This window comes from Heterodontus francisci, unplaced genomic scaffold, assembly GCF_036365525.1.
Source record: "Heterodontus francisci isolate sHetFra1 unplaced genomic scaffold, sHetFra1.hap1 HAP1_SCAFFOLD_2302, whole genome shotgun sequence".
NCBI lineage: Eukaryota > Metazoa > Chordata > Chondrichthyes > Heterodontiformes > Heterodontidae > Heterodontus > Heterodontus francisci.
The window spans coordinates 3,666-25,849 of NW_027141715.1; the positions used below are offsets into that span (position 1 = coordinate 3,666).

At 40.9% G+C, this 22,184-nt stretch overlaps 1 protein-coding gene across 1 annotated transcript; it reads right to left on the reverse strand.

Annotated features, from left to right (window-relative positions):
• Positions 1-259: 259 nt before the first annotated feature.
• LOC137364485 (intermembrane lipid transfer protein VPS13C-like) lies at positions 260-22,022 on the reverse strand (the record flags this gene model as incomplete). The annotated part of the gene is made up of 9 exons (XM_068027672.1): positions 260-286; positions 424-527; positions 8,524-8,640; positions 10,615-10,780; positions 15,882-15,941; positions 16,765-16,844; positions 18,676-18,829; positions 19,655-19,824; positions 21,935-22,022. Coding segments are annotated over 9 exons (966 nt in total), but the record flags the coding sequence as incomplete, so codon positions are not given.
• Between the last annotated feature and the right edge of the window lie 162 nt (positions 22,023-22,184).

Sequence of the window (22,184 nt, forward strand, 5' to 3'; positions counted from 1 at the left end):
GCAGACCCACAAAAAAAAGTGAAGAGCAGATTTGGCACGTAAAAGAGAAGAGAATGGAAGCACGGATGCCCATCTGTAAACTTAACAAGCATGTGGTAAGTGCCTTACATGTTGCACAAAGTGTGAACGTATCCACTCACTCTGTATAAAGTTAAGATTAACTATTTTATACAAGAAAGAAACTTGAACAATTGCTATTGGGTACATGGTAAGGCTTCTTCTGCTTCTATGGTGCTGTATGAGGCAATAAAATACTGTATTACAGCAGGTTCTGGTTTTCCATTTCCTAACAAACAGAATTTGGCACAAATGTGCAGTTAGCTTCATGGTGCATTTCCTGCTGTACCATTTCCTGCTGTACAGCACACACATGAATTCAGATACTCACCCAAAGATGACATCAGTACATCTGTAACAAATTACCTTTTTATGTAGAGTCTTTGAGTCAACATCTGTAACAATGATATCCCGAAGTCTGGCAAAAACTTCAGTCTGCTTTGACTGCATTGAAACAGACGCATCCAAACCTGTATGATTAAAAAAAAAATTCAATAATAAATAGTAACATTCATTTGGGTGAAATGAGGTTAATAAATGGAGGCATGCATAAAATTTTGGGTCACACCCTTCATTATACATTTCAAAACTTGCATTAACACCAAGTCCTAATACAGTATGAAAGTGATAAATATAAAGAACTTGAATTTATATAGCACCTTAACACAACTGTGTGTCTGGGATGTCCCAAAGCACATCCTATTACTTTTTCCAGTGCCATCGCTGTTATGTGGGTATATGAGAGCCAATTGTGCTCAAAGGGAAACCAGCATTATTTTGCCTATTTAACAAACGGGGATAACAAATTCTCAGGAGGTCAATTATTTCATGTCGGTATAATTTTAAACTCATTTATACTCCATCCCTAAGTTTCTCAAACTTGGATTGGGAACCATTGCTGAATGAAAGTTTTCAGCAAGATGTCTTGACATATTTCCAGACATCTATAGATTCCTGCAGTGGATTTTACAACAATGGGAAACCTGGCTACTCAAAGGCTTTCTTACCAATATATATTCCACCATGCACAAAACATTGAGGGAACTGCACCCTTGATCATTTTTCTTGGTTGCAAAAAGCAAATTTTTTTTTCCAAATCACCAAAGCGATTAAACGGCCCTTGAATTCCACAAAGTGAACAGATGCCAAAAAACGTAAAATGCTTTATTCATGACATGTGCGCATCACTGGTAACACCAGCATTTACTGCCCAACCCAAACTGTACTTGAGAAGTTGGTGGTGAGCTGCCTTCTTAAACCATCGCAGTCTGTGCGGTGAAGGGACTGCCACAGTGACATCAGGTAGGGAGTCCCAGGATTTTGACTCCGTGACAATGAAGAGTCAGGATGGTGCGTGACCTGAGGTCAATACTGCCCTTGTCCTAGAGATTGAGTATTTGGGAGATGCTGTCGAAGAAGCCTTAGCAAGTTACAGCGGTGCATCTTGTCGACGGTACACATTACTGCAACTGGCAGTGGAGGGAGTGAATATTTAAAGGTGGTAAATAGGGTGGCAATCAAGCTGGCTGCTTTGTCCTGGACAGCATTAAGCTTCCTGAGCGTTGCAGGAGCTGTACTCATCCAGGCAAGTGGGATGTATTCCATCACACTTCTGAGTTGTGCCTTGTAGATGCTGGAAAGGCTTCAGCAGCTTAGGTGAGTTACTCGCTGAAGAATACGGAGTCTCTGCTGTTGTAGCTACAGTATTTAAGTGGCCAGTCCAGCACAGATTCTTGTCATTTACTTCCAAGCTATCTGATGTAGTGAAGACATTTACATTTTTGCCAAGATGGAAGACTACAACATGCACATACAACAGAGCAATTGAAACATAAAAGTTCTTAAGGGGCTTGACATGGTAGATGCTGGAAGCTTGTTTGCCCTGGCTGGGAGTCAAGAAAGAGGGGTCATAGCCTCAGAATAAGATGTTAGCCATTTAGAACTGAGAGAAAATGAAATTTCTTCCCTCAAAGGGTATTGAGCCTTTGGAATCGTCTATCCCAAAGAGCTGCGGATGCTCAGGTGTTGAGTGTATTCAAGTCAGAGATTGATCAGATTTTTTGATACTGTGGGAACTAAGGGATATGGGAATAGTGCAGGAAGGTGAATTTGACGTAAAAGATCAGCCATATTTTTGTTGAATGGTAGAGCAGGCTCAAAGGGTGAATGGCAGAGCAGGCTCAAAGGGTGAATGGCCTACTGTTGCTCCCATTTCTTATCTTCTTATACTACTTATTCATACCGCCCGCCTCAAACCGGGCAGCCCCCGGTCAATAAGGTTCTGTCCCGCCACAGTCTGCCTGCTTTAATGGGTGCTTGGAGCTCAGGGTCATTGCCCGAAAGGTGGACTGATACACCGCACCAAACAACATGAAAAAAGGAAAGAAGGTACCAGCCCTTCGCTTTGCAAGCTGGAACGTCAGAACTATGTGTCCTGGCCTATCGGAAGACCTTACACAAATCAACGATTCTCGGAAGACCGCCATCATTAACAACGAGCTCAGTAGATTCAATGTGGACATTGCAGCACTTCAGGAGACTCGCCTCCCCGCGAGTGGCTCTCTAGCAGAGCAAGACTACACCTTCTTCTGGCAGGGCAGGGATCCTGAAGAACCAAGACAGCATGGAGTGGGCTTCGCCATCAGAAACTCCTTGCTCAGCATGATAGAGCCTCCCTCAAATGGCTCAGAACGCATACTGTCCATCCGACTGCTCACCACCTCTGGTCCAGTACACCTACTCAGCATCTATGCTCCAACACTCTGCTCCGCACCTGAAGCTAAAGACCAGTTCTATGAACAACTCCATAACATCATTAGCAGCATCCCCAACACCGAACACCTATTCCTGCTGGGGGACTTTAATGCCAGGGTTGGGGCCGACCATGACTCATGGCCCTCCTGCCTTGGGCGCTATGGCGTTGGAAGGATGAATGAGAACGGGCAGAGACTGCTTGAGTTGTGTACCTATCATAACCTCTGCATCACCAACTCGTTCTTTCACACTAAACCCTGTCACCAGGTTTCATGGAGGCACCCAAGATCACGTCGTTGGCACCAGCTAGACCTCATTGTCACAAGGCGAGCCGCCTTAAACAGTGTTCAAATCACACGCAGCTTCCACAGTGCGGACTGCGACACCGACCACTCCCTGGTGTGCAGCAAGGTTAGACTCAGACCAAAGAAGTTGCATCATTCCAAGCAGAAGGGCCATCCGCGCATCAACACGAGCAGAATTTCTCACCCACAGCTGTTACAAAAATTTCTAAATTCACTTGTAACAGCCCTTCAAAACACTCCCACAGGGGATGCTGAGACCAAGTGGGCCCACATCAGAGACGCCATCTATGAGTCAGCTTTGACCACCTACGGCAAAAGTGCGAAGAGAAATGCAGACTGGTTTCAATCTCATAATGAAGAGCTGGAACCTGTCATAGCCGCTAAGCGCATTGCACTTTTGAACTACAAGAAAGCCCCCAGCGATTTAACATCCGCAGCACTTAAAGCAGCCAGAAGTACTGCACAAAGAACAGCTAGGCGTTGCGCAAACGACTACTGGCAACACCTATGCAGTCATATTCAGCTGGCCTCAGACACCGGAAACATCAGAGGAATGTATGATGGCATGAAGAGAGCTCTTGGGCCAACCATCAAGAAGATCACCCCCCTCAAATCTAAATCGGGGGACATAATCACTGACCAACGCAAACAGATGGACCGCTGGGTTGAGCACTACCTAGAACTGTACTCCAGGGAGAATGCTGTCACTGAGACTGCCCTCAATGCAGCCCAGCCTCTACCAGTCATGGATGAGCTGGACATACAGCCAACCAAATTGGAACTCAGTGATGCCATTGATTCCCTAGCCAGCGGAAAAGCCCCTGGGAAGGACAGCATTACCCCTGAAATAATCAAGAGTGCCAAGCCTGCTATACTCTCAGCACTACATGAACTGCTATGCCTGTGCTGGGACGAGGGAGCAGTACCCCAGGACATGCGCGATGCCAACATCATCACCCTCTATAAAAACAAAGGTGACCGCGGTGACTGCAACAACTACCGTGGAATCTCCCTGCTCAGCATAGTGGGGAAAGTCTTTGCTCGAGTCGCTCTGAACAGGCTCCAGAAGCTGGCCGAGCGCGTCTACCCTGAGGCACAGTGTGGCTTTCGTGCAGAGAGATCGACTATTGACATGCTGTTCTCCCTTCGTCAGATACAGGAGAAATGCCGTGAACAACAGATGCCCCTCTACATTGCTTTCATTGATCTCACCAAAGCCTTTGACCTCGTCAGCAGACGTGGTCTCTTCAGATTACTAGAAAAGATCGGATGTCCACCAAAGCTACTAAGTATCATCACCTCATTCCATGACAATATGAAAGGCACAATTCAACATGGTGGCTCCTCATCAGAGCCCTTTCCTATCCTGAGTGGTGTGAAACAGGGCTGTGTTCTCGCACCCACACTTTTTGGGATTTTCTTCTCCCTGCTGCTTTCACATGCGTTCAAATCCTCTGAAGAAGGAATTTTCCTCCACACAAGATCAGGGGGCAGGTTGTTCAACCTTGCCCGTCTAAGAGCGAAGTCCAAAGTACGGAAAGTCCTCATCAGAGAACTCCTCTTTGCTGACGATGCTGCTTTAACATCTCACACTGAAGAATGCCTGCAGAGTCTCATCGACAGGTTTGCGTCTGCCTGCAATGCACATTGGCCTACACCACAGCCTCAAGAAAACGAACATCATGGGCAGATGTCAGAAATGTGCTCCATCCATCAATATTGGCGACCACGCTCTGGAAGTGGTTCAAGAGTTCACCTACCTAGGCTCAACTATCACCAGTAACCTGTCTCTCTAGATGCAGAAATCAACACCCCACCAAACACCAACCCACAAACACTTCCACTGCTAGTCCGACTTGCGGAAAATGGCGCACTGACACGGAACACAAAAGTCCGAGTGTACAGGCCTTGTCGCTGCAGGTCCCTGTTGCTCGATGGAAGATGGCATCCCAAAGACACATTGTACAGCGAGCTCGCCACTGGTATCAGACCCACCGGCCGTCCAATGTCTCCGTTTATAAAGACGTCTGCAAACGCGACATGAAATCGTGTGACATTGATCACAAGTTGTGGGAGTCAGTTGCCAGCATTCGCCAGAGCTGGCGGGCAGCCATAAAGACAGGGCTAAATTGTGGCGAGTCGAAGAGACTTAGTAGTTGGCAGGAAAAAAGACAGAGGCGCAAGGGGAGAGCCAACTGTGCAACAGCCCCAACAAACAAATTTCTCTGCAGCACCTGTGGAAGAGCCTGTCACTCCAGAATTGGCCTTTATAGCCACTCCAGGCGCTGCTTCACAAACCACTGACCACCTCCAGGCGCGTATCCATTGTCTCTCGAGATAAGGAGGCCCAAAAGAAGAAGAAGAATTATAGAGGTACCTCTTCAAACTTCTCAATGCAGTCTATATATTTTACCAAGTGCTGGTTTAAGGCTAATGGTTTTTCATTAGCTGGGTTTTTACTTCTGCCCCTCTTGAAGTACATTTTCTAGCTTCCCATCCTGCTGAGCCACTCCAGTACTCAATAAGCTAGTTACTACTGTAGCCAGTGTCTAATTTGCTTACTCTCTGCTCTCTTTCAGATATTTCCCACCTGGCCCAGGGGGTTCATTCATCTCCAATTCTTTTAACTCATCAAATACATTATCTTTAATATTTTCTAGTATTCCTCAGGAAATTCCCTCCCTGCTCCTGTTGGCATGACTGCTTTTCTTTCTGATCTCCACTTAATTTCTGTTATCCATTTGAAGGCCTTAATTTAAAACTTTATACTTGTTACTCTTCATTATATATTTGCTTTGCACCATTTAGTTTTAAACAAATTTTTCCTCAACTAAGTTATCTCAGCAACGATCCCTACTTAATTTCTTTCAGTTTGTCCACCATCCAATTACAGGCTGCTTTCTTCTAACCACAGGCCTCTGTCCCTGTCCTTGCTACCATCAATTGCTCAAGCTCAAACTTTGATCATATCAGGTTATTCCTCCAAGGGATAACAAATGACGGAGGCCATCCTGGTTGTCAGGTTAAGTCTTGCCGGAATTCTCCAGTGGGTTCACTAATGCATTGCATCAGGAAGCATCTTCATGCACATTTGCCAGTTCAGATCCTATCTTTACACTTCCATTTGTTTTATCCCGGTCACAAAAGAAACCATATCTAAGTGTTCTCCCTGAATCCCTCATCACTATAAATCATTCCTCTCTCCACTACGTTTGTTCTTATTCCACTAAATTATTCAGATTCCTCCTCACTTGTTCTCAGGCTCGCAGTGTTACCCAGTACTTGAAACCTATGTTACTCACTCTTCTTACTAAAATAAAAGCAAAATACTGAGGATGCTGGAAACCTGAAACAAAAACAAGAAATGCTGGAACCACTCAGCAGGTCTGAAGAAGGGTCACTGACCCGAAACGTTAACTCTGCTTCTCTTTCCACAGATGCTGCCAGACGAGCTGAGTGGTTCCAGCATTTCTTGTTTTTATTTCACTCTTCTTACCACTATCTGTATCTTAAATCAACTGTTGCCCGAACAGCTACTTTTTGCTTTTTCATGCTGATGCCTGCACTAAGCAACTTTTTTTGTTGCAACATGAACCACTCCTACCATTCCTTCCATCACCCCCATAGTTTGTTAACAAGCCCCACGGCAGTGGTCCACTGCTATCACACCTATTTATATTTTACAATGCACACAACTCACTGTGCACATTGCCAGCTTTCTTCACTTCCATTTTCTCTTCCACTTAAGAATTTGTTTCAACAACTGAAGCATGAATATCTGCGAACCAGTTTTAAGCAACTTGATCTAATAAGTGTCGATAAATTATTCTAATCCCCAAGTCCCTTTAGCCAACCGCGTTTAATCTGTTTTTCTTCTGTTCAAATTGACAGTGTTGTTCAACCTAGTGTTAACTTAGCAAAAAAAAATTACAAGCATAGTAGAAAATTGGAGCAACATTTTCACAGTAAACCTTGAGGTCCAATCTCAAAAGTATTACTTCCTTCCACAGAGAAGTCTGACCAGTGAGAGCTTGTGCTCTGCAATTGTCTGCTTCATTCTCAATGCACGAAAAGGAGCAAGATCTACACGTGTTTTACGACTGCATAAGTCAGGCAAAGTTTTTGTAAGCACTGTCTGCTGAGTTAACAAACAGGAGCAGGCGTAGGCCATTCGGCCCTTTGAGCCTGCTCCCCCATTTAATACAATCATGATTGATTGGATACCTCAACTCTATCTTCCCACACTATCTCATCGCTTAATTCCCTTTGTATCCAAAAAGTCTAGTTATCTCTGTCTTGAATATATTCAACGACTGAGCATTCACAGCTACCTAGAGTAGAGAATTCCAAACATTCACAATTATTTGTAGTGAAGAAACTTCTCCTCCTTCTCAAGGATAGTTGACTCAATGGTACAGCTGGTTACGAACTATATAAATCACAAATGTTCCCAGGTTTGATCCATAGACTCCACTGAGTTAGTTGATCTCAGTGATGGTAAAGGTACTATAAGTAGACTCAATGGGCATTGGTTAGGGACAGGAAAGTCGCTATATGTACCCATTGCCGATCTCTACCAGCAACCTTGGCATCAAGTGCCTGTTCAGGAAATGATGAAAGAACCCAGCAGATAGACACTGAGCGGACAGCAGTAAGGACAAGATGTGAGACAAGAAATGGAGTTAACAGGACAGGAAACTTCAGTCAATGTGATAGCAAAGTTCAACTGTGAAAGTAGGTGGTGGAAGAAAGAAGGGAAATAACGCTAAGAAAATTTGACAATGTGATTTTTGGACAATAATTCCTCTGTCATTGGTAAAAATAAGGGACAATGAGATGATGTCAGATAAGCTGGTACAAGGAGCAGGAAATGAGACTGTTATACTTGTGGGAATAATCAACGTGAAAGTTACTGAAATGTACTAGAAGCATCTTGCTTGGAAACTGAAGGAAAGGTTGTGCTATGGGCTGCTATCAACCTTGGCAAAAAAAGAGATCCTGAGTAGGATGTTGGGCACGAAGGAGTGGTTGGCAGGTGATGCCTATGGAAAGGTGTTTGACTATTGTATAATTTCAGCCAGTTAACATAGTTTTTAAAAAAATAGATTCTATTCACTACTTAATAATGAAAGTACATGTATTTTAGAAATTAGGTTCCCAAACAATTTAAGTATTTCAAGTGACACTTCTGCAATTTAGTTTTTTCTTAAAAAATTGGAAATAAATCAGAATCAAAGTTGTTTCTGGAACAAAGCAGATGATTCTGCTGGCCTATGTTACAGGTCAGCATTCCAATGCAAACAAAAATGACAGCAGTCAAATCCTATGAGGAGGTTTGTAAACTCGAAGAGTGACAAAGAAGAATGAATAAAACACAGTGCTGGCTCTCACTCAGCACAAGTCTTACCTTGTACTCTAATGTCTGCAATACTGCACTTCTCATCACACACAGCCACATTAAATGCATTCATCACAGCAAACATCTTGAAATCAACCAAATCAGCATCTCTGGAGCTTTTCAAAACTGTCAAAAAGAGTTCAAGATATTAAGATGACTTCTCAATAGCTACAAATCAAAATTATGCAATGGTACGAATACTTCAGATAAAAAGTTATTTCTTCAAGTACTGTTGGGAATAGGTGAACATATAATTTACAGATATTTGTTATTTGACTCTAGATTCAATTCCACGCACAATATGGAAAATGTGATCTGAGATAAATTGGGGCAGATATCAAAATAAAGATTTGTTAAAGAGATCATCATATTATTTTCACAGGGATAGAAAGGTACCTCAGTGGCTGGTGAAAGTTTGCCTCTGATTTTCTTTTGTTGCAAGATTATTACAGGTATTAAAATAAGGAGCACAGTTTGTTGTCTGACAAGCTAGAATTATTGATAGGCCCCAACTCTTGCTGGGTCTGAGACAGGAAAGGAATAATTCTGTGGTACAATATTGTTAATGAACACTAACTTTGGAGGGAACTCAAAATGAAGGTAGGTGAAAATGATCTATATGTATTCTGACATTCATTCCTGTAGCTGACAGAAATAGTTGAGCAATATAAGACACTGTTTATATATTTTAAAGTAGTCAGAAACCCTTCAAGGAGAATACTTTGAAATAACTTGGTTTGCCTCTTATTGTTTACACTTCCATGAGGAGAGTCTGGGCACATGACATTGTTCTACAGGTTCAATTCCCAGCACTTTCATTGTTCAACACTCGCATCAGCCGAACACGACACACACAAAGACGAAAATGCTGACATTTCCATCCTTTAAAAAGGGCTATGAAAATATCAACCCTCAACGGGAGGATGTCCGCCTTGTGATGATTTTTTTTTGTTTCTTTTTTAAAGTTGCATGTATGCTGGTATTGTACAAGCAAATTGATACTCAAGAAGTTGCAGCAGTATTAGTTGGTGCTTTAGCTGTTACACCACTCTACATACTTTCTGATCACATCATAGAGTCCCAGTGGAATCTGGTGGCCCAGAAATTAAAATTGAAGGAGGAGCTGCCAGCCAGCTGAACATTTTCATCACACAGGAACTCATCTAATGACGAGTTAAGACTAGGCAAGGATCAAAGATAGTTTGCAAACTCACCTCATTTTCCCAGCTAGTTTGCACATCACAATTATTTCATTTGAAAAAGAAACCCAATTTTAAAATTGGTCTCTAGCGTGCACATATGCCATTAGGCCTGAAAATGTCTCCACAGAGGTATCACACTTTCAAAACCCAGTCAATTGAGGGGATAAAGGTTCAAATATAACCACTTAAGTATTAACTTTACTCAAAACCTGGACAAAATATTAACTCAAAACTGCAGCAAAAAATAGTGCTAATGAAGTCAAGTCACAAGAAAGAACTAACTTGTATTTATATTATGTTTTTCATATTCGCCAGATGGCCGAAATGTTTCACATCCAATGATTAACTTCTGAAGTGCATCCACTGTTAAACAGGGAAATGCAAACAGGGCTATGCTATGATGCTCTCTCCAGCCCACAGGGAAAACATGCCCCCTCTGACTGCCCCAGATCACAAGCAAAGTATCTACCCAAGCACCAGTGCCCTAGAACTACCTCAACATGTTATAACCTCCAGAAAAGGGGAGAAGATTAGAGATTATCCTCAGGAGAGAAAAGCACATATTAAAATTAAAATAATTAAAATAAACATCTCAATAGTGATCCAAAGCAAATTCCCTTTTGCAACATTTTTGAGGTAAATTGAGGTACACTGATTCTGGTGGTCTTGGACTTTGTTACCCATAAAGACGACAAAAATGGCATTTTAGCATTTTAAATCAAACTGGATTAAACTATGGAATGCCAGCTAAAATATTATCCGCCATTAGAAAGGAGAAGGGAATCTGGAAAGCACAGCTTGGCTAATTCTGATTTCTCTCTACATTTATAAAAGGACTTGCATTGAGTATGTTCAATAAAAAACAATCCCAACATTAAGTTCTGCCAATGCCACGTACCTGTTTTTGTAGGAACCCCTTTATCTTGGTCCTGCTTTTGCGCCTTTGCTTCATGATCCTTATCAATAGAGCCCATGTTCCCTGATGGGACAACTGTTGTCAGGAAATTGATAGTTGAAAGTAAAGCTTTTGTATGCAGAAGAAAATTAAGTGAAGAAAATGTGACCTGTAGATAAACAAAATAAAAATATGACCCACTCTATTTACTGATGATTATAACTGATTACAGCAATGCACTGCAATCAAACTTTAGATTTTGGAACATATGGATGCACATTTGCTTTCTGCTTTTTGCAATTATTTTTGTAATCTACAGACTTGGTCAAATATATTCATGTCACTCGTACAAAAACATTAAAAGCCACAATCAGAGGAGAATATATAACTATCATTCTCGTGAGCCATTCTGTGAAACTGCTACTGAAGATCTTTAAAAAAAATTAAAAAGGGAAGTGCATTTGCAACCAGGAGAGAAACTGTTATTTTAGAACCAGAAAAGAAACAGAGACAGATGTCAGGTTCGCAGCAGCTCCCCAGGGTAGTGGCAATAGAAATGAAGACAGAAATGTATTTATACTTCACAGTTAGGAGTTAGAACTGTTGGGAAAGAAAAGAGAACCATTAGGAATCTTTACTGAGCACAAGCAACAGCAGTAAAGCTCAATACTGATTTAGCAAAACGAATCAGTAATTAAACAAGCATGTGTTATATCAAAATCATTTAATCATACATTCAATTCATTATTAATTAGTCTGGTTGAAGTTGCATTTAAAATTTAAACATTAGGAGGTGCACCAGTAATAAAGCACAAACATCTGATGGGACAGAGATTACAAGGGATAGTTGAGAAGTGAAATCAGAAAAAATGAAATACGGAATGAAAAAATACTACGTCCTTCCTACATTCTTTTGTTGCAGCTGCTTTTTAAGTGGAGCTTACCGCAGGGTGACTGGCCTCCCATTAGGGCCATCTCTCAAATGGAGAGACAGTAAGACGAAAAAATATTAAACTGTGCAGATCTAAAATTCAACATCCATCACCTCTCCGAAGAAAACACTGGGCTGTTTGATATACTCAGAACCCAAGCTGACTGCCATCATCATAATTCACTGCCCCAGGCTGAAAACAATAAAGACAGCATCTCACCATGTTGCCAGCCTTAGCTAGGCGAGTTCGTTTGGGGAGTTTTGCATTGAAAAAAAATTTGAAGGAAAAGACCAATGAAAATATTTCCTTTAGGCATGGTATAAGCATATTTTTTATAATGCAATCTCAGGATGTGGGTGCCACCGGCAAAACCAGCAGTTTTTGTCCATCCCTAGTTGCTCTCGAGAAGGTGTTAGTGGATCTTCTTGAACTGCGGCAGTCTATGCAAAGGTACATCGACAATATGGTTAGGAAGGATATTCCAGGAATTTGATCATCAGATTCCTGTCAATGTAGCCATGGTACACCAGTAGTGGAGGTGGTCAACATTTAAGCTAGTGGATGAGGCATCCACAAAGTGGACTGCTTTGTCCTGGAGGTGTCAATGTTCTTCAAAGTAGTGTCAGTTAATGTAGACAGTACTATACCACAATCCTGGGCTTTGCAGATTGCGGAGAGATTTTGGCGAGTCTGGCAAGTCACTCACCACAGCATACCTCTAACAGCTCAGACACTGATGTTACTGATCCAATTCAGTTTCTGCTCAATGACAATCCATAGGATGTTGATCCCAAGAATTAATTTAAAAAAGATGCCCATACCACGCAGGAAGGAAGTATTTTCAGTGGTCTTCTCTTTTATTGATTTCATTTTTTTCAAAGCAATGGTAATTTGGTAATGGCAATGCCACTGACTAACATGGGGAGGTATGCGGTTAGGCCCTTGTTGGAGTTGGAGGGAAAGTCACTAATGAAGCAGCTGAAGATGGTTGGGCCGAGGGCATAACCATGAGGAGCTGCTGCAACCATGTCCTGGGACTGAGATGATTGGCTTCCAACAACCACAACCATCTACCTTTGTGTTCGATACAACTCCAACCAGTGGAGAGTTTCCCCTGATTCCCATTGACTTCAATTTTGTGAGGGTTCTTTGATGCCACATTTGGTCAAATGCTGCCTTGATGTCAAGGGCAGTCACTCTCACCTCACTTCTGGAATTCAACTCTTTTGTCCATGTTTGGACCAAGGCTGTAATGAAGTCTGGAGCAGAGTATTCCTGGCGGAACCCAAAATGGGCAGCGAGCAGATTAGTAAGTGCCATTTTCCAGCACAGCTCACATTTCCTTCCATTGCTAAACTAAGGATCAGAAGCAGATGGATGGCTAGGTAAATCCTTCCTTAAAATGTGACCAAACTGCACAAGAGTATTCGAATGTGGTTTCACCAATGCCCTGTATAACTGCAGCATAACATCCTTACTTTTATTTTCAATTCCTTGCGTAATAAAGGACAGCATTCCATGAACCTTCTTTATTACTAGCTGTAGCTGCAGACTAACTTTTTGTGACTCGAGCATTAGAACACCTAGATCCCTCTGCACCTCGGAATTCTGCATTCGTTCGGTTTAAAAAAATAACTCTGCTTTTTTATTCTTCCTGCCAAAGTGAACAACTTCACATTTTCCCACATTATACTCCATCTGCCAGATTTTTGCCCACTCAATCAACCTATATCAGTCTGCAACCTCATGTTCTCTTCACAACATACTTTCCTACCTATCTATGTCTCATCTGCAAATTCAGCTACCATGCTATCGCTTCCCTCATCTAAGTCAATGATATAAATTGTAAAATGTTGAGGCCCCAGCACAGACCCGAGGGACTCTACTCGTCAAATCCTGCCAATCAGAAAAGGACCCATTTATGCATACTCTGTTTTCCGTCAGCCAGCCAATCTTCCATCCATGCTAATATGTTACCTCCAACACCATGAGCTCCTACTTTGCGCAATAACCTTTTATGTGGCACCTTGTCAAATGCCTTCTGAAAATCCAAGTACAGTATGTCAACAGGTTCCCCTTCATCCAAAGCGCATGTCACTCCTTCAAAGAACTACAATAAATTGGTTAAACAGGATTTCCCTTTCACAAAACCATGCTGACTATTCCCAATTACCTTGAGTTTTTCTAAGTCCCCACGACAGACATAAAGCTAACTGGCCTATAGTTACCAGTTTTCTGCCTCTCCCACTTCTTTCCAGTCTGATGGAACCTCTCCAGAATCTAGCAAATTTTGAAAAATTACCAACGCATCTACTACCTCATTAGCCACCTCTTTTAAGACCCCAGGATGAAGTCCATCAGGACCCGACGACTTGTCAGCCCGCAGCTCCGTCTGTTTGTTCAGTGGTGCCTGGTGATTGTAATTTCACCAAGTTACGCTCTTCCTTCCACCTCCTGATTTAGCAATGCTAATTCATCAATGGAGGGAGGGTGGTAGGTGGGAATCCTTACTTGCGTTTGATCTGATGACATGACACTTAATGGGGTCAGGAGTCAATGTTGAGGACTCCTCCAAACTGCATAGCACGATGTCCCCGCTTCTGGCATGTCTGCCCAGACGGTGGGACAGGATACCCTCAGGTATAGTGATGAAGGAGTCTGGGATATTGGCTGAAAGGTAGTATTCTGAATATGACTGTGTCAGACTGTTGCTTGACTAGTACATGGGACAGGTCTCCCAACTTTTGCATCTATCCCCAGATGGTAATGAGAAGGACTTTGTAGCATCAACTGGGCTGTGTGAAACTTCATCCTGTTCCAAGTTGAAGAAGTTTCATTCAATAACAATGAAGGAACACAGCTTTTCAGTTCAACAAGCAGCCACACAAACACAGTTACACATGCCTTTGAGACCATGAAACAAGTAAGGATTTTGACAAATATGATTAAGAGGTGATATTAAGGTATCACAAGTATCACAGCCGAAAGGCACACTGGCTTCTTTCTTCAATTAAAATGGGTTTGCTCTAATCAATTTGGAATTATGAACAATGTTAATCCTTTAATCATAAAAATTGAAATGATTCCCCACTAACTGCATACAGCAAAACTACACTTAAAAATGTGACTTCCAAGCCATAACATTATATAACTTTGGAGTGGTATTGCAATGATTACTTGGGTACTGATTAGTGCTGAGCAGCATATACATTTCAGTTGATAACACAAGGTTTAACACGTGCAGTTAGTCTTGTAGCATCTGATCATTTTCAACCGAACAGCTACTGAAATTATTTGAATCACTTGGCAGCAGGAGATGAAGAGGACCGCATCAGATAGATGTTGCTCCTCCTTGGAAATTCATGCAGGAGTTTTCAAACAAACTTATCTTCAACATCACAAAATTGGATCAAAATGAAGAATTTTGCAGCAAATCACATCAAGTCGATACTTGGAACTTTAAATGCAACAAGATCATTGCTTGGTGTAGGGTAGGGTATTTAAGGATTTAATAATGAAATGCAAAGACATTTTATTGGAAGGAGAGTGCTGTAAATGTCAAAGCTTGAAAAATTACATGAAAAACTTTTTCCCTTAAACAAACACAACAGAAAGTATCCTTAATGTTATTGTAATCTCACACAGCAAACGTCATTATCCTAAAGATAACTAAGCCAAATTCCATCTCTTTGTTTAATTTGAGAGTTCATAGTACAAATGACCTCATTCTGTGCTGTATCTTCCAGGAATCTGTTTTTTGTATGAACAGATCAAATACTATCCCTTTGTATGGTCTGTGAGCTCACAGAACTGATTTTCATTGACCATACAAAGGGATGGCATTTCATCTGGTTACTGAGCTCATGCCACTAATGTATTATACATGAAAATAAATGCCATCCTTTTGTCCTGAATTCAATTAAAATGATTAATTTAACCACTATTCTGATTTAACCTACAAAGGTTAGGACATCACTCCCTATGACATCTGCTATTCAAACAGATTGCATTTACACTGTGGGTTAAGAAATTAAGACAAATGCCCTTCAACAACTCTAAAATACTTCAATGTTACGTCACCAAAAAATGAAATGGGTTGACATTTCCTTTTATTTAAAAAAAAAATAAAGTTTTATGGGGGGGGGGGGGGGGGTTTGCACTAGAAAAATCCATTTCATTGTGAATAAAGCTCATTAGCCTAGATTTCGAAGTGTCAATCTTAACGGCTTTTATTAATTAACAAATTTTGCAAGGACTTGCTATTTAAACCGTGTCCTCCAGCTGGCCATCATGTTTGCAAGCTAGTTTCAAAAAAGAGTTTTGACAATAAGTGTTTACCTTGAGCATTTGTTCAGTGCTGTCGTAATTCATTTTAAAATGAGGTCCATTTTTATCAGCCTGAAAAAAAAAAATTTAAGTTAATTTTACTTCAGTACTTACATAATAAATAGCAAATGCTGACTATGAACATAAGGAACATAAAGGGTTGTATTTATTTAGCGCTTTTCATGACCACCCGACGTCCCAAAGCGCTTTACAGCCAATGAAGCATAGCCACTGTTGTAATGTATGAAACAGGGCAGCCAATTTGCACACAGCAAGACCCCACAAACAACAATGTGATAATGACCAGATAGTCTGATCACAACGATGTTGATTTAGGAATAAATATTGACTGGACATTGGAGAGAACTCCCCTGCTCTCCTTCAAAATAGTGCCACAGGATCTTGTACAGCCACTCGAGCAGGCAGACAGAGCCTCAGTTTATTTTATTTTATTTATTTAGAGATACAGCACTGAACCAGGCCCTTCGGCCCACCGAATCTGTGCCGACCAACAACCACCCATTTATACTAACCCTACACTAACCCCATATTCTCTACCACATCCCCACCATTCTCCTACCACCTATCTACACTAGGGGCAATTTACAATGGCCAATTTACCTATCAACCTGCCAGTCTTTTGGAGGTGGAAGGAAACCGGAGCGCCAAGTTTAATGTCTCTTCCAAAAGATAGCACTTCTGACAGTGCAGCACTCCCTCAGTACTGCAATGGATCGTCAGCCTGGATTTCTCTACTCAAGCCCTGGAGTGGAACTGAAACCTGGAACCTTGTGACTCAGAGGAGAGCGTGCTACAGCTGACTTTCTGTGTAAAAATATACTTGTAACTGATTGAAACCACAACAGAGGCCAAGTTTGATGAAATAAAAAATAACCTTAATATATTCCACTTTCAGAAGATCTGAACCTCCGGTATCCGTACAACTGATCAAATGCAGCTTCTGATTTTGGTAATCTGAAGAACACAAAACCACCAAATTCAGTTTTAGCGTATATTGTTCATACACATCATTTATTAATGGAAGGCTGTGGCACTTGCTCAACACCAATCTTTTTCCCACACACATCTACTTAATTAAACCACGTGTGAAGTTCTTATATTGGTTCCTAACAGGCCCTAAACCAACCAATCCAAGTAATATTTCAAACTGGTTTTGCTTCCATCTTTCTTCCCCACTACAGACAGCTCATACAACTAAAAGCATTACAAGTTACACAATTCTGAAAAAAAAAATAACTGAAATGCTAGAAATGACTGCAAAATGTTACTGTGTGGATCATGCCACTCATTCCAAACACTGCAGGTTAAGCTCAGAGTTCCACAGCCTGAAACTTCACCTGGGCTTTGGGAGTTCCAGTCCTGTTAGCAATTGTACGTAAGGGATGAATCATGGAATTAGTGGTATCCAACCTTTCCCTGTGCAACTAAAAAACCCAGAGTGCACCACAACTCACATTATAGAACAGTCAAACAAAACTGCTCAGCATTATCAGAATGATACCAGGCATAAGGAACTTCAAGGCAGAGATCGATAGCTTTTTAAAGACTCTAAGTGAATCAAGGGATATGAGGATCAGACGGCAAAAGTGGAGTCGAGGTCAAATATCAGCCCATGATCTTAATAAATGGCACAGCAGGAACAAAGGGCTGAATGGCCTGCTCCTACTCCTATTTCTTATCTAATATTATATTCTTCAGTTATATGAAGAGATTTGGATTTTAAAAAAAGTTAAGGGAAGGCCCAATCGAGGTAGTCAAAGTTATGAAGTGTTTCCTCTAGCAAATTGATTTAAAATAACTGGCAAAAGAACTAGGAGGGAAAATCAGGAGTAACTTTTTCCATACAGGGTTATGATGATCTGGAACATGTAACCTGAAGGGAAAGTGGAATCAGATTCCATAGGAACTTTCAAAAAGGCAACTGACATGCACTTGACTACTGATTTGCAAGGATATGGGGAAATATTGGGATGTGAGACTAAGTTGGACAGCTCTTTCAAACAGCCAGCATGGGCGCAACGGGCTGAACTGTCTCCTTCTGTGCTGCAAAATTCTATGACTTGTTAACGCTGGACGATGCCGGATAGAGCGCGGAAAATGGCTCAAGGCTACATGAAGCATTTTTGGTGATTGTACTAACACCTCTTTTCACTGTTTGGTATCTCCCTGGACTACAACAGCAACTAAAATGTTGGGTGAAGCAAATGTAGCCAGGCTTCTGTCAATACTGTGTGAAGCATCAGTCAAGATCCTCGCTGAACAGCCACCTAAGCCCCTCAGATTTTCCTTCCTTTTGCTCTCCACTGCCAAGGAAGTCCGCAATCTTCACTTGGAACAACCTGACAGCAATGCAGCCAAGGCAAAGAATTCAGCAATGTAAAGAAGTGAACCAAAACTTCACCATTCCATAGCATGACAAATCACTACTTGAACACCATATGCTACCACATCATGTTATAATCATGCACACACTAGGTTAAGAAGTATTCAACGTTTATATATTCAAGTTACGTAGTTAAATTAGGATACTTAAGCTTTTCAGAGAGTGCTTTTAATTTTAGAATTCAAGTTAAAATGAGTTAAATATTACTGGGAAGGTATTCTTCAAAGTGGTCATAGTTATTGGTAGCACCTCTACAGCAAAGTGTTGAAAATCTTTCAAAAATTGGAATGCTGTAATTCTTTTCTTTTTAAACTGTTAAAATAGGAAAGTTGAGACTGCCAAACATTCTGAAAATGATCAGAATTTCCAACTTGGGAGTGTTTTAAAAGGCAAGGCACTCACCAGGAACTTCACAATAATCTAAGGTTATTTTCTTCAAATACGATGTAGATGTTAAATCAAATGTTCTGATGTTCACTTCAGTACCCAACTGAGACACACTGAAAACAAGCAATGGCTTCTCCTGGTCTTCTTGCCTTGTTAGTTCAATAACTACCTGCAGGAAAGATACCAAAGGGCTTCTTGTTATTCAACAACTTAACACAATACAACAAAGAGTACTCACTCACTACAATAAGCACAGACTTCAAATCCATCTGTACTCTTAAGGCAGCTCCCAGCAACATATAGGAAGCTGGGTCCTAATTGCCTTCACATTAAAGCTACAACCTTGAATTTGGTTGACATCAACATTCAAAGTAATTTGCCATTTCAGAACAGATCCCTCGACTGAGGTAAAAATGCAAGTGCTTGGTGTGTAGAAAAGGGAGAAGTACTTTTTGATTTGGATTAAAATCTAACCACCAAACATTAAATAAAACCACCTCAGGAACAATATTCTCTCATTATAGATCATACACAGATGATGCTGAGTTTAAAGATGTAATTCGCCAACGCTCAACAAAAATTAACGCTATCCATTAAACAACTGCACATACTGAATTCTTGGTTTTAACATGGAAGGTTGTTGAGAAGAGGCCAATATTTTTCCCACAGCACTTCCTATGGTTAGTTTCACAGCAATACCAGCAGCTTTCCTTCCCAGCCTACAAGCCAGGAATGGTGCACAGCGCCAGGGACTAGGATGAATGTACAGAAATGCCTTAAAGCAAGCAGCTACATCTCAAAACAATCCATGCTACTCGAACCACGTTCACATTAAGAAACATAACCAACGGTGGTCAAATCATCTGTTGTAGATCACCCATAATTTCATTCACAAAAACAATATTTAAACAAAAGCAGATTTTTTAATGAGGGCACAAAAAAGTAATGGAAATATAAATGATTTCAATGTTGACATACAGAAAATGTTTTATACCTCTTTAACTTCAAACTTCAGCTGGAGATCTGTGAGCTCCTCGTGTAGACTCTCAATATCCTCTTTCTGAAGTTCATATAGCGGTGCATCGCCCGCTGCCATTGTTAGTTTACTCGGCAAGTTAGCTTCTTCCTTTGTATCACAGAACTCTTCTTCAGATTCCAGCGAACCTAAGGAAGAAGATTTGCATATACTTGAAAGGAAGCAAGATATTGTGACCCTTTCAAAAGAGCATGATTTGAATTATTCAAGATACAGAAAATTTAGACAAAAAGCAAAGCAAGTTAGTCATTGTTGCTGCCTCCAGAACTTAGCTAAATTTCATAAAATCACACAGCTGCACATTGCAAGTTTAGAATCTACAAATCCATCACTGGTCCTGCGTATGATCTATAATCGTGCCCTAACCAAAAAAATGTAGATTAAAATTAATTCATTCATTTAAGCATAATACAACTGGCATGTCTCAATCAGTTGACAAATATACAAGATCTCTTCTTCAGCAGAGGCATTTGTGCAGAACAAACAAAATGAATTTGACAGCACCTCTAAGAAACAGTTCCTCCTAACCAAAGCAATTTGCTGCATTACTCCATCACCACAAGACTTCCACCACCTAAAAGGGAACGGGCAGGTGCGTGGGAAACATCACCACCTCCAAACTCCCCTCAAAGTCACACACAACAAATATATTACTGTCCCTCCATGGTTACTGGGTCAAGTTCCTGGAACCCCCTACCTAATACTAAGGGAGAAACTTCACCACATGGACTAAAGTGGTTCAAAGGGTCCACCACCACATCAAGAGAAACTAGGCAGAGGCAATAAATGCCAGCATTGACAGCAATGCACAGCCCAAAAACGAAGGTAAAAAACATGCAGCTTTTTTTTGGGAAGTACATTTTCCATGACTGACGACAATAACCATGGTTGCCCAATATCACACTATACCAACACTCCAGCATGTTGTACCAGTGAAAAACAGAACAGAGTCCTGTGTCCACAGTCCACCACACTGCAAATTACCCATCTCAGCCATCAACTGAGGTGAGGCACTAAGCAAAGGCACTTTCCCACAAGAAGCCGGTGAAGGAAAATGAGGAGGCAACCTCAGTATCTTACTCCCCAGCAGCTAGTCGCCAAGCACTATTGGTGAAAGCATCAGAGCAGGTTGCCTGCCTGTTCCTTTGGCCAAACATGGCAAAGACGAGTAAAGGAAAAATAAAGAACAAATAGAAACTGTTTGAAATTTAATCACAGGAAGGCTATTCTAGATGAGCTCACCGGTAAGTTAAACAAAACATTCGAATTGGAAATACGCCACACAACAAACTGAGAGCCTTGCTAAATGATGACATTTGAAATATAGACCAATTTTGCCAGCATTAAAAGTCATCAAGTCCAGTGCTGATAATCCATTTCTTTGGAGATGCACATCAACACCACAAACAGCAATTTGCAGATTTTGGAGGATTGACATCAGTGATGGAAGGTACATAGTACATTAAAGGAACAAAAGACTAAAAATAATGTATATCACTACTTTAACAGCCCACATGGATTTAGAAGATCTTTCCTGATACAGCTCCTCAACTTTGACAGTCATTACAATTTTGCCCAAGATAGTTTACTTGGACATTTTACATGAAGGATTTCCAATTGAGTATATGTCACAGGAACCCAGGGTACAACTCGAGACTCAAATGGTTAAAACAGTGTACAGAATATACAAAGCCGTTAAGAGTGTTTTCAAATGCTGCTCATTGTCAAGCTGGGACGTTCGGTCAGAAGGCTCAGCTTGATGGGCTGAAAATTTTTTTTTTTTTTTTTTTTTTACACATTATTAACTATTCATATGCTCCTTAAATAGGCTGACATTTTCTAGTTTGTCTGATGCAATAGACCAAATCTTAAAGATATTTCTTCGGAGTTTATGTTAAATGCTGTTAAGGGACAAATCAATGGTTATAGTCCTTGAGCTTGGGAGGCATTAAACAAACAAAAATCATGTCATTGATATAGCACATCAGCTCACACATTTTCAAATGCTGCCTAATGAATCAGAATAACTGGAGAAAGCACAGCTGCAGTCAAATTATAATATTTCATTACTAAAATCTGGCAAGCACCTTACGTTTTACAGAAGATATTTAATATAAAATTTAGAGTCTTGAAGGATATTTATTGTGCAGGCTAACAAAAACAAAAGTCAATTTGTGACTGCAATGCAACATTAAAAAAATCATGGTGCATAAAAAGTCGAAGACACCCAGGGCTTACTTGAATTATCTGCTTCCAGTGATGCTGAAGAACCAACAACTACTAGACTAGGGTCAAACACCTTTCTTGATTTTGCAGCCAACGACATCTAGAGACAAAAAATATATAAACTTGGGTTATTTGGTCAAGGGGCATTGACTGAGGAATACAAGTCTACCCTTAAGTATAATTGCCCGAATGAAATGTTCATTTCAATTCCAACCCATCTAAATTTCTTTTAAACCACTTGTCCTCACTTGGTGAAGATTAT